This window comes from Syngnathoides biaculeatus, chromosome 3, assembly GCF_019802595.1.
Source record: "Syngnathoides biaculeatus isolate LvHL_M chromosome 3, ASM1980259v1, whole genome shotgun sequence".
Lineage (NCBI taxonomy): Eukaryota > Metazoa > Chordata > Actinopteri > Syngnathiformes > Syngnathidae > Syngnathoides > Syngnathoides biaculeatus.
In genome coordinates this window covers 18,221,196-18,233,598 of record NC_084642.1, presented here as the reverse complement: position 1 = coordinate 18,233,598, position 12,403 = coordinate 18,221,196, and the positions used below count along the sequence as shown (strand labels likewise).

The following is a 12,403-nucleotide window of genomic DNA, read 5'->3' as shown; positions in this document are numbered from 1 at the left end:
AAAGGCTAGGATCAAAGCAAACCAATTGAGTCCTATTCTACCTAATATGTTTTTCTGTGATAAACAGTCCGGCTGAAGGGATAATCCCATCAAGCTAGCGAGAGATTAAAAAAGGAGGGAGGAAAAAAAAATCTGATATATCACTCAGCCCAGAGACGGTTGGCATGGCTACCGTGAAGCATTTTATTGGATTGATAATCTCGCTTCTGTGGCCCTTTTTTAGTGTGGATTTCCTTCCACAATCAGGTGCTTACACAAAGGCAGTACAGGCAGACATGCTAGTTCACTGGTTAAAAAGTCAAGAGTCCATCCAGCGGCAACTTCTTTCTTTTGCGTGGAATTTCTGAGCAGCTTGATGTATTTGACGTGGGCGTGACAGCCGCACTTGTATGTGATCGGAGTTGAGGCGTTGCATCGTCTGCTCGTCCTGACCGCACGTTTCTTCTAAGTCGCAGTATGAAAGCATGCTTTGGTCTCTGGCTACACATTTAGCAGACTGAAGATATACACTATATGCTTACAGAATGTGTGTGCACACAAAGGGATACACATGCAATACTGGCTCACCGTTTCACCTTGATACCGTCAGATTCTGTCGTGAGGTGGAATCTGACACAGACGAATGTGTGTCAAGTTGTCATTTCTCTTCTAACCGGCCTTTGAACGTATTTCGGCCATGAATACTGCATGTTGTTTTGTTTTTCAAGAATCAAACTGTCTTGAGGTTGACTTTGTTTTTTTTTTTTCTCCCCGACCTGCACACTCATGTGCATCCTTTAGGAAAACTGTCAGCATGCATTGTGTTGTTCAGCTGTAAAGTAAAAGATTCAGCCCTGAAGGTGAATTCACAAAACTGTTTAAAAAAAAGTCCCATCACGTTACTCCTAGTTGCTTTTATTGTGATTCATTTGATTCCTTTCAAGCCAGCAACCACATCAAATGTTGATGGGGAAAAAAATAGGGAAATTATCGAGCAAAATCTCCAAAGTCAAGCAATATCCAGGGCTCAAACTCTCCCTTTTGTGTCAAAAAAAGACTCCAAACTGTTGCCATCAGATAACCTTCATTTACTGTCCAGCATTGTTTTGAAGGAGATACTGTACACTAACCCCCCTGCCCCGTACAATTTCACACAGTTCTGAGGTATCTTACCAAGATTTTTGTTACACGTTTTCGTGAATTAGATGAAGATTATTAAATGAATTTCTTCATGTCAGTGAAATTTAACATTTTTTTCAGTTTGGTCAGACCTGACTTGCGCAAATGAGCCACTGCTCACCCTGCCCCACGTACCACAGGGCTGATTACAGTTTTTGTTGTCAAGACGACAAGGGCCAGAACTATGGGGTGGCTATTTGTAGTACACAGACTCTATAAAAGCAAGTTCTAACTGCAAGGCACACACGAGTGCCCATAAAGAGATCATGAATTGTATTTTCTCTTGTGGAGGCAGCACTTCATCATTTTATCCCTACCGCCAGGTTGTCGGTGAGTGTGCAGATTTAAATATCTATGTGGCGCATGCATTAGAATGATCGAACCCACGCCCAGCCAAAAATAATAAAATTTCTGTCAGGTCTGACCTTAAAAAAAAAAATCAATTGTGACCAATTATATTTGGAATTTGTTTCTGAGTCCGTATAATCTTGCCATCATAATTGTTTATACCACATTCCTTTTGCTATTATTGCTAAACTTTGCCTTTTTTGAGGGGTGGTCCTGTCTCATGTCAGTGAGACGCTACTCATCGTGTACCGTCTACTGCAGGGTCAATGGCAAGTAGTTACCATGACTGATAGGACAGGTGCGAGGGAATGGCTGCTTAATGAGAGCCTCTAACTCTTAAAAAAAAAAAGTTGCAAAAGACAGCACAGATTGCATTTTCAATGGTCAAAGCATTTACTCACCAAGCCACTGAATTACATTTGTCAATTATTGTGCAGATCTTTGTATTTGGTGCATTCCACAGGAGATTTAAGGTCGATTTGTCTTAAAAATGGTGGTCAAGCTCCAACTTTTTATAAGTCGTATGGTCTTTTGACTTTGGAGATTCCTCTGTATTTTACTCTTACATGAGTACATGAAGTCTTTGCCAATACCGGGTCAGATGAAACACAGTACTTAGTATAAATGCCAATGAAAGATATACAACTTTGGTTTTCCTTAAATTATTTCCAAAGGTCTTTTTATGTACAGCCCTCAAAAGATCTTAAAAACCAGATGAGCACCTGCTTGTCATGAATGATCTCTGAACCCAACTATGAACACAGCAGGTACAAATGATGTACACATATATATTTTTTCATCCCCGTCAATGTTGGATTTATGAGTACAAGGAGGAATGTGAACCTATGAAAGGTACTTTGATTCCCCGTGCAGGTTAGTGTTCTTACTGTTGAAGTAGACAACGTACAATAAATCAAAAGTTTGACACGTGGACAAAAATGAATGGTGGCCTAGTTTGTGTTATACAGTTTCAATTGTTTTGTTACGTTTGAATTAATAATTTTGGAACAACAGTAGGGGGAACACTGGAACAGCTGTAGAGCGTTGGCCTCACGGTTCTGAGGCCCGTGGTTCAAATCCCGGTTCAACTCCCTTGTGTGGAGTTTGCATGTTCTCCCCATGCCTGCGCAGGTTTTCTCTGGGCCCTCCAGCGTCCTCCCACATCCCAAAAACATGTATTAATTGGAGACTCTAAATTTCGCCTAGGTGTCATTCTCAGTGCGACTGTTGTCTGTCTTCGTGTGCCCTGCGATTTGCTGGAAACAAGTTCAGTGTGTACCCTGTCTCCTGCCTGATGACAGATGGGATTGGCTCCGGAACTCCCGTGACACCCGTGAGGATAAGTGGCTCAGAAAATGGATGTATGGATGGATGGAACAAGAGTTATTCTGTTTCTGTCATTCAGTTGCTGTTTATTCTTCATTCCCAAAAGTCCATGAATAGTTGCTTATGCCCAACAAAAGTTCATTTTTAATTTCTTAACAATGTGTTCATCATAATTTCACATTAGTTGGTTGGAAATGTATAGTTTGGAGCATAATAATGTTTTAATTTTTTATGCTTCATGTTAAATGTCTTTAAATTCTCTTCACACAAAAGAAAATCAGTCTTATGTATCAGATTCTGTTCTCTTACTATACCATATGTGAATTAAACTGCGACATTGAAATCAGGATCAAGGGATGAAAAGAGCAGTGACTTTTAACCTACTGTTAGGCCCCAAATATAAAGGCTCACCTCACACCAGGATCAGTTTGTGATATGGATGGTATGGTCAGGTGCCAGGTCGGGACCCTGTGGGAGGTGCACCCCTACACCCTCGTTGCTGGTCCTAGGGGTGCATAGTTGCTATGTGGCAAGTATAATGCACAGACCTTGGAAATGAATTTTTCTGGAGGCAAATCTGTGCCAGCACATTCCTGCTTCCATTTTACACACTTGACTTTCAACTTTACTACTTTTACTACTATTATGTAGGTAGGTAAAATTCAAATTCTCTTCTAATGTACTATATGACCTTTTATTGTCTTACAGAAGAGAAGGTTATTACAGGAGCTGGGAGACCAAAAGATCCCTTTTCGAGGACCTTCTGATCAGGGATTTCAGCAATTGGTTAGTTTGTAACTTTGCTTTCCTATGAAAATAATGCTGACAATGTCTGTTTAAAAGGTTTCAGAATGAGTTTCACAAAAAGTATATTTCCAACACAAACTGCAGCACAGACTATTAATTTTTCCCATGCAGAGGGAGCGAGATGATCAACCAGCATGTCTAAAAAAATAATATATTACAATATAGCTGGGGTACACAAAGCAATACATGCAGTCGCTTCCAAAACTATTGCAACAGCAAGGTCAATTCCTTTGTTTTTGTTGTATGCTGAAGACATTTGGGTTTCAGATCAAAAGAGGAATATGAGACAAAAATTCAGAATTCCAGCTTTTATTTCTTGATATTTACATCTAGATATGTTAAACAACTCAAGACTGAGAACTTTTTGTTTTCAAGTGAGCACAAGTATTGGAATGTGACTAAGAGGTGCTTCTAGTTGCTCTGGTGTTGCTTTTCAGATTGATTTCTTAAACCTTATACAGTGCTTGCTTTGGGCTTTACCTGTGGAAAACTGCACTTGTTGTTCAGCAAACATGAAGGCTAGTGAGCTGTCTTTGGGAGTAAAGTAAATCATTTTGAAGCTGAGGGAGGACGGAAAGTCGATCAGAGTTATTGCACAAGCATTGGGCATAGCCAATACAAGAACTTGGAATGTCCTGAAAAAGAAATAACCTACTGGTGTTCTGAGCAACAGACGTTGAACAGGCCTGGCAAGTGTATCCATAGCAGTGGACGAACAACGTGAGAGCCGTGAAGAAACACCCAAAGACAGACATTAAGTGACATTACTGTCAACCTACAAAGGGCAGGGGTGAAGATGAGTTTGACAGAAGAAATATACAGGCCACACCACAAGATGCAAACCACTCATCAGCAAAAAGAATCGGAAGGACAGATTGGATTTGGCAAAGAAGTACAGAGATGAGCCACAAAAGTTTTGGAGCAAGGTTTTAGAGACTAATGAGACAAAGATAAGTATCGGGAAAGAAAGGATCTGTTTATGATCCAAAACACACGAGCTCATGGTGCAGATAACGTCCTCGCTTGGACTTGCATGGCTGCTTTTGGAATGGGCTTGTCTGTATTGACGATGTAACTTATGATGGTCGCGGCAGAATGAAACTAATCAGGAGAAGCTTCATCATACAACAATACAGTGACCCAAAATACGCTCCCAACACAATAAATGACTTCATCAGTGGGGAAAAAGTGGAATTTCTTAGACTGGTCAAGCCAATCACCGGACCTTATTCCAATGGAGCATGCATCTTACCTCTCGAAAGTGAGACTGAAGGGATAAATCCTAAGAAAGAAACGAGAACTGAAAGAGCGTGCAATAAAGGTCTGGAAAAACATTTCAAATGAGGAATGCAACAATCTTGTTAAGGCAATGGGTTGGAGGATTGATGCAGTTATTGTAAGTAAGGGGTATACCACCAAATATTAAATGTCATACAAAAGTTAATTTAATGTTTTCTCCAATACTTTTGACCACTTGAAAAGTGGGTGTCTTCAAACAAAAGGTGCTGAGTCCTTTGTTGTTTAACACATCTAGCTTTAAATTTGAATTAAACGTTGCACTTCTGAACTTATTTTTCCCCTCATTGATCTTTTGATATAAAATCCAAACATTCAACAAAAACAAATGACTTGACCTAGCTGTTCAATTTGAAACACAGTATTATACCTATACATATACATTTGTGGTACAGAAGCTTATTCAATCTTTTTTTTGTATGTTTATCTTAGTGGGACTCCAGTTACTCTGGCCTGGTTTTGAGGAGAGCCTGCTCGTTGCCTACTGAGCTCCACTGCAGAGTTCAGGCTGCTCTACTCACCCTGCGCAAAAGGGGCTGCCTCTTGAGGGATCTGGTCCGTGTCCGGGACCGGGATGTCTTTACCTCCGTGTCGCGGGCTCTGCTGGGTGAGCCGGGCCATACCTACCGCTACCTAGACACAAGGCTCTTTGCCATCCCCTGGCACAATGAGGACTCTGAGGTTAAAGGGCAAAACTGTTGTGACCCTGGTCTGAGAGCAGCCTGCAAAGCCTTGTGGGAGCTCAACACCTTCTTCTGTTTGGACGTATCACAGCTGAAAGAAGGAGACAGGGTAACACAATGTACGAAGTTGGGTCAAGACGTAGAGACCAAGGTGAGCGAGGACACTGACGTAGAGTCCAAACACAGTGAGGACTCCAGGAACAGTGAAGCAGCAGAGTCGGAGTCCAGGCAGAGCGAGGAGGGGGACACTGAGTCCAAGCACAGCGAGGAATGGGATGTGGAGTCCAAACACAGCGATGAAGGCTGTTCGGCATCAAAAAGAGAAAGCGAGTGGGAGACGGTGTCCAGACATAGTAGTGAGGGAGAAGCCACACAGGGCAAAGAGGCCGATACCGGTTTCGAACACAGTGAAGGAAAATGTCCCGCCTTGACAATGAAAACCGCCACTGTCTTGCCAACAGGAGGCAGAGGGGAGCTACACGTGTCTCATCTCAAACACAGTCTCTCAGATTACCACATTGAGGACAAGGGGGAATCAGGGGTTAGTTCTGAACCCATTCCGCCGCAGGGATTCACAGGATCGGCAAAGTTCAATGTCACCTTACTCAACTACATGGACCCTGCGGTCATGAGCCAGCTCAAAGAGGAGCCCTATTACGGCATGGGGAAAATGGCCGTAGGGTGGCACCACGACGAGAACCTGATCAGTCGCTCGCCAGTGGCTGTTTACAGCTACAGCTGCCATGACGACGAAGGTAAGTGTCACTGTGTTCCAATTAGGCAGGACACTTTAATCTACATTCCATCACGCTGCCGATGAGATCCTTCACAACAATAACCCGTCAACTTATCTGCATCGCTTTCAAGTGGATCAAATGCCGCTAACCTTACGTGTTGCGGCACCCGGCAGCATTTGTAGATGCGGCCCTCCGGCTCAGCAACCATCAGATTCATCTGTGCGATAGTGTTACAGCGTTAACAAATGTCATCGGTGGCTCGCTGCTGACAGCCTTATCTTAAGATCACAGACATCGGTATCTGAGCTCAATGGTGCAGCGTTAACAAACAGGCCTTATCACATACGCCGCATCTCATCTCAATCATTTCCTCCAGAAATGATCAATGCGCAATTATCTGATAGGGAATAATGAACCTCGCTTTGATAAGTGCTTCCTCGACTGTACTGGTTGGATAAAACCATGTCTCCTAACCATGGGATGTCTGCCATCTAAGGAGCTGATAGTATTTGCTGATTGACGTGTCTCGATGAGAGAAGTTTGGTTTCTAGAGCACACGTAAAACAATTTACGGCTGAGTGGGTGATCTTGGTTAGTCTGTTTCCTTTCCCGATCAAGTAGATATATTAGATAACCCTGGTTTGTTGCAGTAGAATAATACACAGTTTTTAAACTCTGGATTTCTATCCATCCAGGCATCCATTTTCTACCGCTTATTCGAGTTCAGGTCGTGCGAGCAGTAGCTTTAGCAGGGATGGTTCAGCTCTTCTGGGGCGATCCTGAGGCATTCCCAGGCAATATAACCCAAATTCAGATATTGATCTAAACACAGTTAAGACTGCAGCTAATTTACGCTAATTTAGCAGTGAAAACATGTTCTAAATCCAGATATCTGCAATTATATTAAAAGTAATAAGCTCAAATCCAGTGAACTTGTTTATCATGGAATGAGAGATAAAAGTCTGCAGACAACAGAGACCATATAAAATATTTTTGTCTGTTTTACCTCATCCACATGCTTTAAACACCTTGAAACTCAGTATAACATACATCAACTCATTGAAACACACGTTTCAAAATATTCCTTGGCATCTGTTTTTGCTTTTTTCTCTGTCAAGAAATGGAAGACTATTGTATAACATTACTTTTATTAAATGTAAAAAACACTTGCTTGCACAATTCACCCAAAAGGCAAAGCATGCACTGAAGTGCATTGTAAAATTGGCATATATAAATAAAGTGATTTAAACCAAAGCATATTATTGCATCAAATGAAATACTGTAATGCTAAAATATTATGTGATAAGCCATTGGTGGGCGAAAAGGATATTAGCATAGATATTGCATTCATGTAACCCTTCCAATAACTTTAAAACATACAGCAACAATGCATATGAAGAGAGCATACAACAATTCTCAGGCATAAAGTATATACTCTTATCTCTGTGGAATGACAATTACTGTTGTTTTGTTGCCTTTTCTTTTTACTCTTACTGACACTACATCTGAACCAGTGTACCTCTATGCTGCCAAGCATGTTGCGGCAGAATACGGTCCAGTACTACACAGAAGGTGCACAACTAAATTCTGACTTGCTTGTGTGCTGTAAAAACACGTAAAAGATAATAGGTTATGGAGTGAAGGTTGAACTGTGATAAACTGTATACTAAGTATAGAGTAAGTACTAAGTAATACTGAATCCCAAGTGGACTACATATTTGATTGAAAAACATTTCCAGGATAACTGAGTGTGCATGATGCAAGTGTGCAAGCTAGTTCGTTGTATCCTTTTTGTAAACGGTGTTAAAATTTTTCCTTCTGCGATCTTCTTTTTTTTTTGGGGGGGGGGGAGTGGGTGGGTATCGCAACCATGTCTCTGGTTTGGGAGTGCAGAAAACTACAAGTAAGCTAAAATTCTGGGCCGCCAAGACAGGTCAGAACAAATGTATGTTCATGTACCTTGCATAACCATATGAGCCAATCTCGCACAAGACAACATAATTATCCATCCATCCATTTTCTTTGCCGTTTATTCTCACAAGGGTCGTGGGGAGTGCTTGAGCCTATCCCAGCTGTCAACGGCATGAGGCGGGGTATACCCTGAACTGGTTGCCAGCCAATCGCAGGGCACAGAGAGACAAACAGCCACACTCACGATCACACCAAGGGGCAATTTAGAGTGTCCAATTAATGTTGCATGTTTTTGGGATGTGGGAGGAAACCGGAGTGCCTGGAAGAAACCTGCGCAGGCATGAGGAGAACATGCAGGGTCGGGATCGAACCCGGGTCCTCAGAACTGTGAGGCCAATGCTTGACCGGCAGATCCACTGTGGCGCCCGCAACATAATTAACTATGTAAATTTTTTTTGTCATGATCTGAGTTAACTTCATGACTTCCACTGAATTGAATCACCCAGACAGTAGCTTTTTACAGCCACCCTCAAACACACTTCCAAATAGTCATCAATTAGGGTGGAATGGTTAAAAACCGTTGTATGTCTTTTTGCTCGTATTTTCTTTACATGGCGGTTTGGCCAACCGAAAAGTTGAAGTCGAGGCAGTTGCTACAACGATTGTTCGTAGTGTTATTCCGTAACATGCCACCACTCCCCCCACATGCTGAGAGGTCTAACTTCCAAATAATCATTGCACACTATAAATTGCCCCGAGGTGTGATTGTTAGTGTGGCTGTTGTCTGTCTCTATGTGCCCCGTGATTGGCTGGCAACCAGTTCAGGGTGTATCCTGCCTCCTGCCCGATAACAGCTGGGATAGGATCCCGCACTCCCCGCGACCCTCGTGAGGATAAGCGGCATAGAAAATGGATGGATGGATATACATTGCACAGGTCTGAAAGGAAAACGATGACCACCACTGGAGGCACTGTACAGGTGTGAGCAAATGTATCAGGAGTGACTCCAGACATGACCCACATGTGGTTTTCCTTCACACGAGTGTCGTAAGTAGAAACACCTGCTGGGACCGTTCTGCCTCAACTATTTGCCACGGGCCATTTCAACTTAGACCTTCAAAACATTGCGGCCTAACACCTCGCCACAATTTGCTGCTATGTCTCTTCCAGACTGCAAACTCTGACCAAAGCGTTACTCCGGCGGTTGACTCCAAGTGTTCCCAGGACCGAGCTGAAGGAATTCAACTCTTATAACCATAAGGTTTCTCCTTGTTCAGATGGCTGGTCGCCTAAGGGAACCATGCTACAGCTGGAGATCCAAAGGAATCTGCTGTGGCTGTGTTTTAACCCACACAGAGGTTGATATTCTACCATTGCTGAGGCCCTTGGGATTTCTGTCATTACCAGGCTCTCAGAGCACAATGGCGGGAAATTAAGTTACTATTTATCCGTGCTGAGCAAAAAGGAAAAGGCAGCTGCGGGGCAAAGAGGGCCGGAAAGACTTTAGTATCGATTCATACTGAAGGGTGTTGGCCGGGCAGGTTAAATCTTATTTTCTGAGCCTGCCGTCTTAAGAACAGCGAGGAGAGGGGAGAACAGTGCAGACGCTTACTGTGAACGGAAACAGGAACATCATCGTCTAGCCGCCATCCAATAACACTCATTGAGCAACATCAAGCCAAGGCTTTTATCCAACAGTGTCCTATTCCACACCATAATGATAGCATAACGATCTTGTGCAGACAGCCAGGATTAACCCACATAACATACTGCTAAGTAATTCCTACTTTCTCGAGACAGACGTGTATGTTGCAGTCTGCTTGAATTTTTGAGGGATCTCACTGTATACTTTTAAGATTGGAAAGGTGGATGCATGGTTGATATTGTGCTTAAAAAAGTGAAGTGGATGTATTTAAAAGCAATCAGATTGAACAGTTGGTCTGTTAGAGAAGTTACCGGTACATAATCACATACTGCATGTTTTATGTGTAAAATATTCAAGCCTAGAATTATTCATACTCTGGCCAAATTGTGAGCAGAAATAAATGATTACCGTGTTGAATCGATCACTATGTTCTAATAGGAAATGACACAGGAACACTTTCTTCTTCTTCTACAAAAGTGTAATAAGTTGTTAGGGATATGAATGAAATTACATTTATTTACGATTTCTATTTTTGATATTTATTTTAGATATGTGGTCCAATGAGTAATCATTCTGAAAGAGCCTGATAAATTATACCTACAATCTGGAGAATTCTGATAGACTTCATTAAATTCGTTCGAATTGAGTAAAATGCATTTTTTGAAGATCATCCTTTTTATACATGAAACCTGTGTCACAATGTAAAAAAAAAAAAAAAAGCACTGTTCTTACGACTTTTGCTAATTTCTTATGTAATTGTATTGCACTTTGCCTCAAAGACTGGCCATTAGGGCTTTAAGTTGTTAAGTTGTAATTTGATCTAAAAATGTGACTTGAATTTGAACCTTGAGTGGCAGTCCTCGACTTTGTTGGCCGTGCTTTTCTGTTAAATTGTCATAGCATTTTGTTTCACACCACATCTAAAATGGCAACTCTAACACAATAAAACATCAGTCTGGATAAATGCTTACATTTAAAGTTGGGCCCTTTTCACTGCTTGAAATGTGAGCATTTGTGAGCGTCCTCATGGTTGGCCATGTTGTGATCGACAGGCGAGAGCAGCAAAGGCGGCGGCGAGAAGGCGAGCTGGAGGATCGGGCTTAAAGTGGCCTGGGACATCCACACACCTGGCCTAACTCTGCCCCTCCAGTCCGGGGACTGCTATTATATGAGAGGTACTAAATCTAAACAACACACACATGCACCATGCAGCTACATTTGAAAGCTTTTTTTTCATTTTTCAGTTGTTCAAGCGTTCACTCCAAATGAACTCCTATACAAGCAGTCATGACCATGTAATTCTCTCTTTTTTTTTTTTTTTTGTATTCTCACTATTTAAACTTCATTGCCGGTGAAAGTGATCTGACGGCTCGTGAATGTGTGTGGGAGCCGCTGCACAGCCTGTTTAGTTTCCATGAAATTGAGTGCATTAGCTTAGGTTAAGGAAATGCTATTTGGTGAAGCCAGACTGATGGAGTGAAAGTTCCAGGGTGTAAATAAAAAAAAAAAAAAAACAGGCTCAGGTCATACTGTATTGATAGACTATGGAGTGAACACATTTACATTGATACCAAAGACAATACTAACTTATTTCTGTTTTCCTGAAAAATTGTGCAATGAAAAAAATTGACATTTTCTGGGTTAAAAAAAAATGTGCATTTTTTTAAATGGTCTGAACACAATATACTGTCTGGCGGCATGGCGACCTATTATTTCAAATATCTGCCTCGGGTTTGAATCCCGGCTCCAGCATGTTCTCCCGCACTTGCATGGATTTCTCTGGGTACTCTGTCTTTTCTACCAAAAGATAATTGAACACTCATCAAAGCTGTGATTGACTATTGACTTAAGTGTTCCGTTCCCAAATATATAAATTTATTGATAATATATATATAAATTTTCTGAAATATATGGATATTTCATAAAGACTTCGCAATAGGTATTTAAGATGTCCATTCCTCAAATAGTCAGTGGATATTTCATTGTCAAATATACCTCCTTGAAAAAGAAAATTCCTTCCCCCCATCAAGAAAATAAAGTGAGTACCTAATGAAATTAGCTCATTCATAGACATATTGCCACAACATGCTCATTTAAAATCTATTGTTAACCAAAATTAGCAGCCCGCACTTAACCAACTATTTGAATTGTACTATTTTTATTTTTTTTATTATCTTGTCTCTCAAGTTAACTCGCGTGACATTCAGTGGTGAGCAATTTATGAAAGCACGAGGCGTCATTGAATTGCTTTAATGCTCACACCATGTTTACCCTTTTCAATTAAGGTTTGAGGAATTTCAAACTGAGCCACAAATGAGTAACATTAAAGAACAAGGAATAAAAAGAATGAATCAATACTGAATAGTTTTACAATAATTTGTCATCTTCATCAAGAAATAAAAAAAAAAGTTTTACAATTTTTTTTTTTTACAATTTTTTTTGTACATCAAACTTCATGGTCAACGTAATAATGTATTATAGTCTAGAGTTAT

The 12,403-nt window shown here is 41.2% G+C and overlaps 1 protein-coding gene across 3 annotated transcripts in view; it reads left to right on the top strand.

Moving 5' to 3' along the window:
• The window catches only part of fto (FTO alpha-ketoglutarate dependent dioxygenase), a 201,923-nt gene that overhangs the window by 34,515 nt on the left and 155,005 nt on the right, over positions 1-12,403 (top strand). For all 3 annotated transcript variants that reach the window (XM_061814648.1, XM_061814646.1, XM_061814647.1), the window contains exons 2-4: positions 3,541-3,618; positions 5,368-6,373; positions 10,964-11,086. In XM_061814648.1, coding sequence (XP_061670632.1) covers positions 3,541-3,618; positions 5,368-6,373; positions 10,964-11,086 — 1,207 coding nt within the window. The remainder of the gene's footprint in view (positions 1-3,540; positions 3,619-5,367; positions 6,374-10,963; positions 11,087-12,403) is intronic.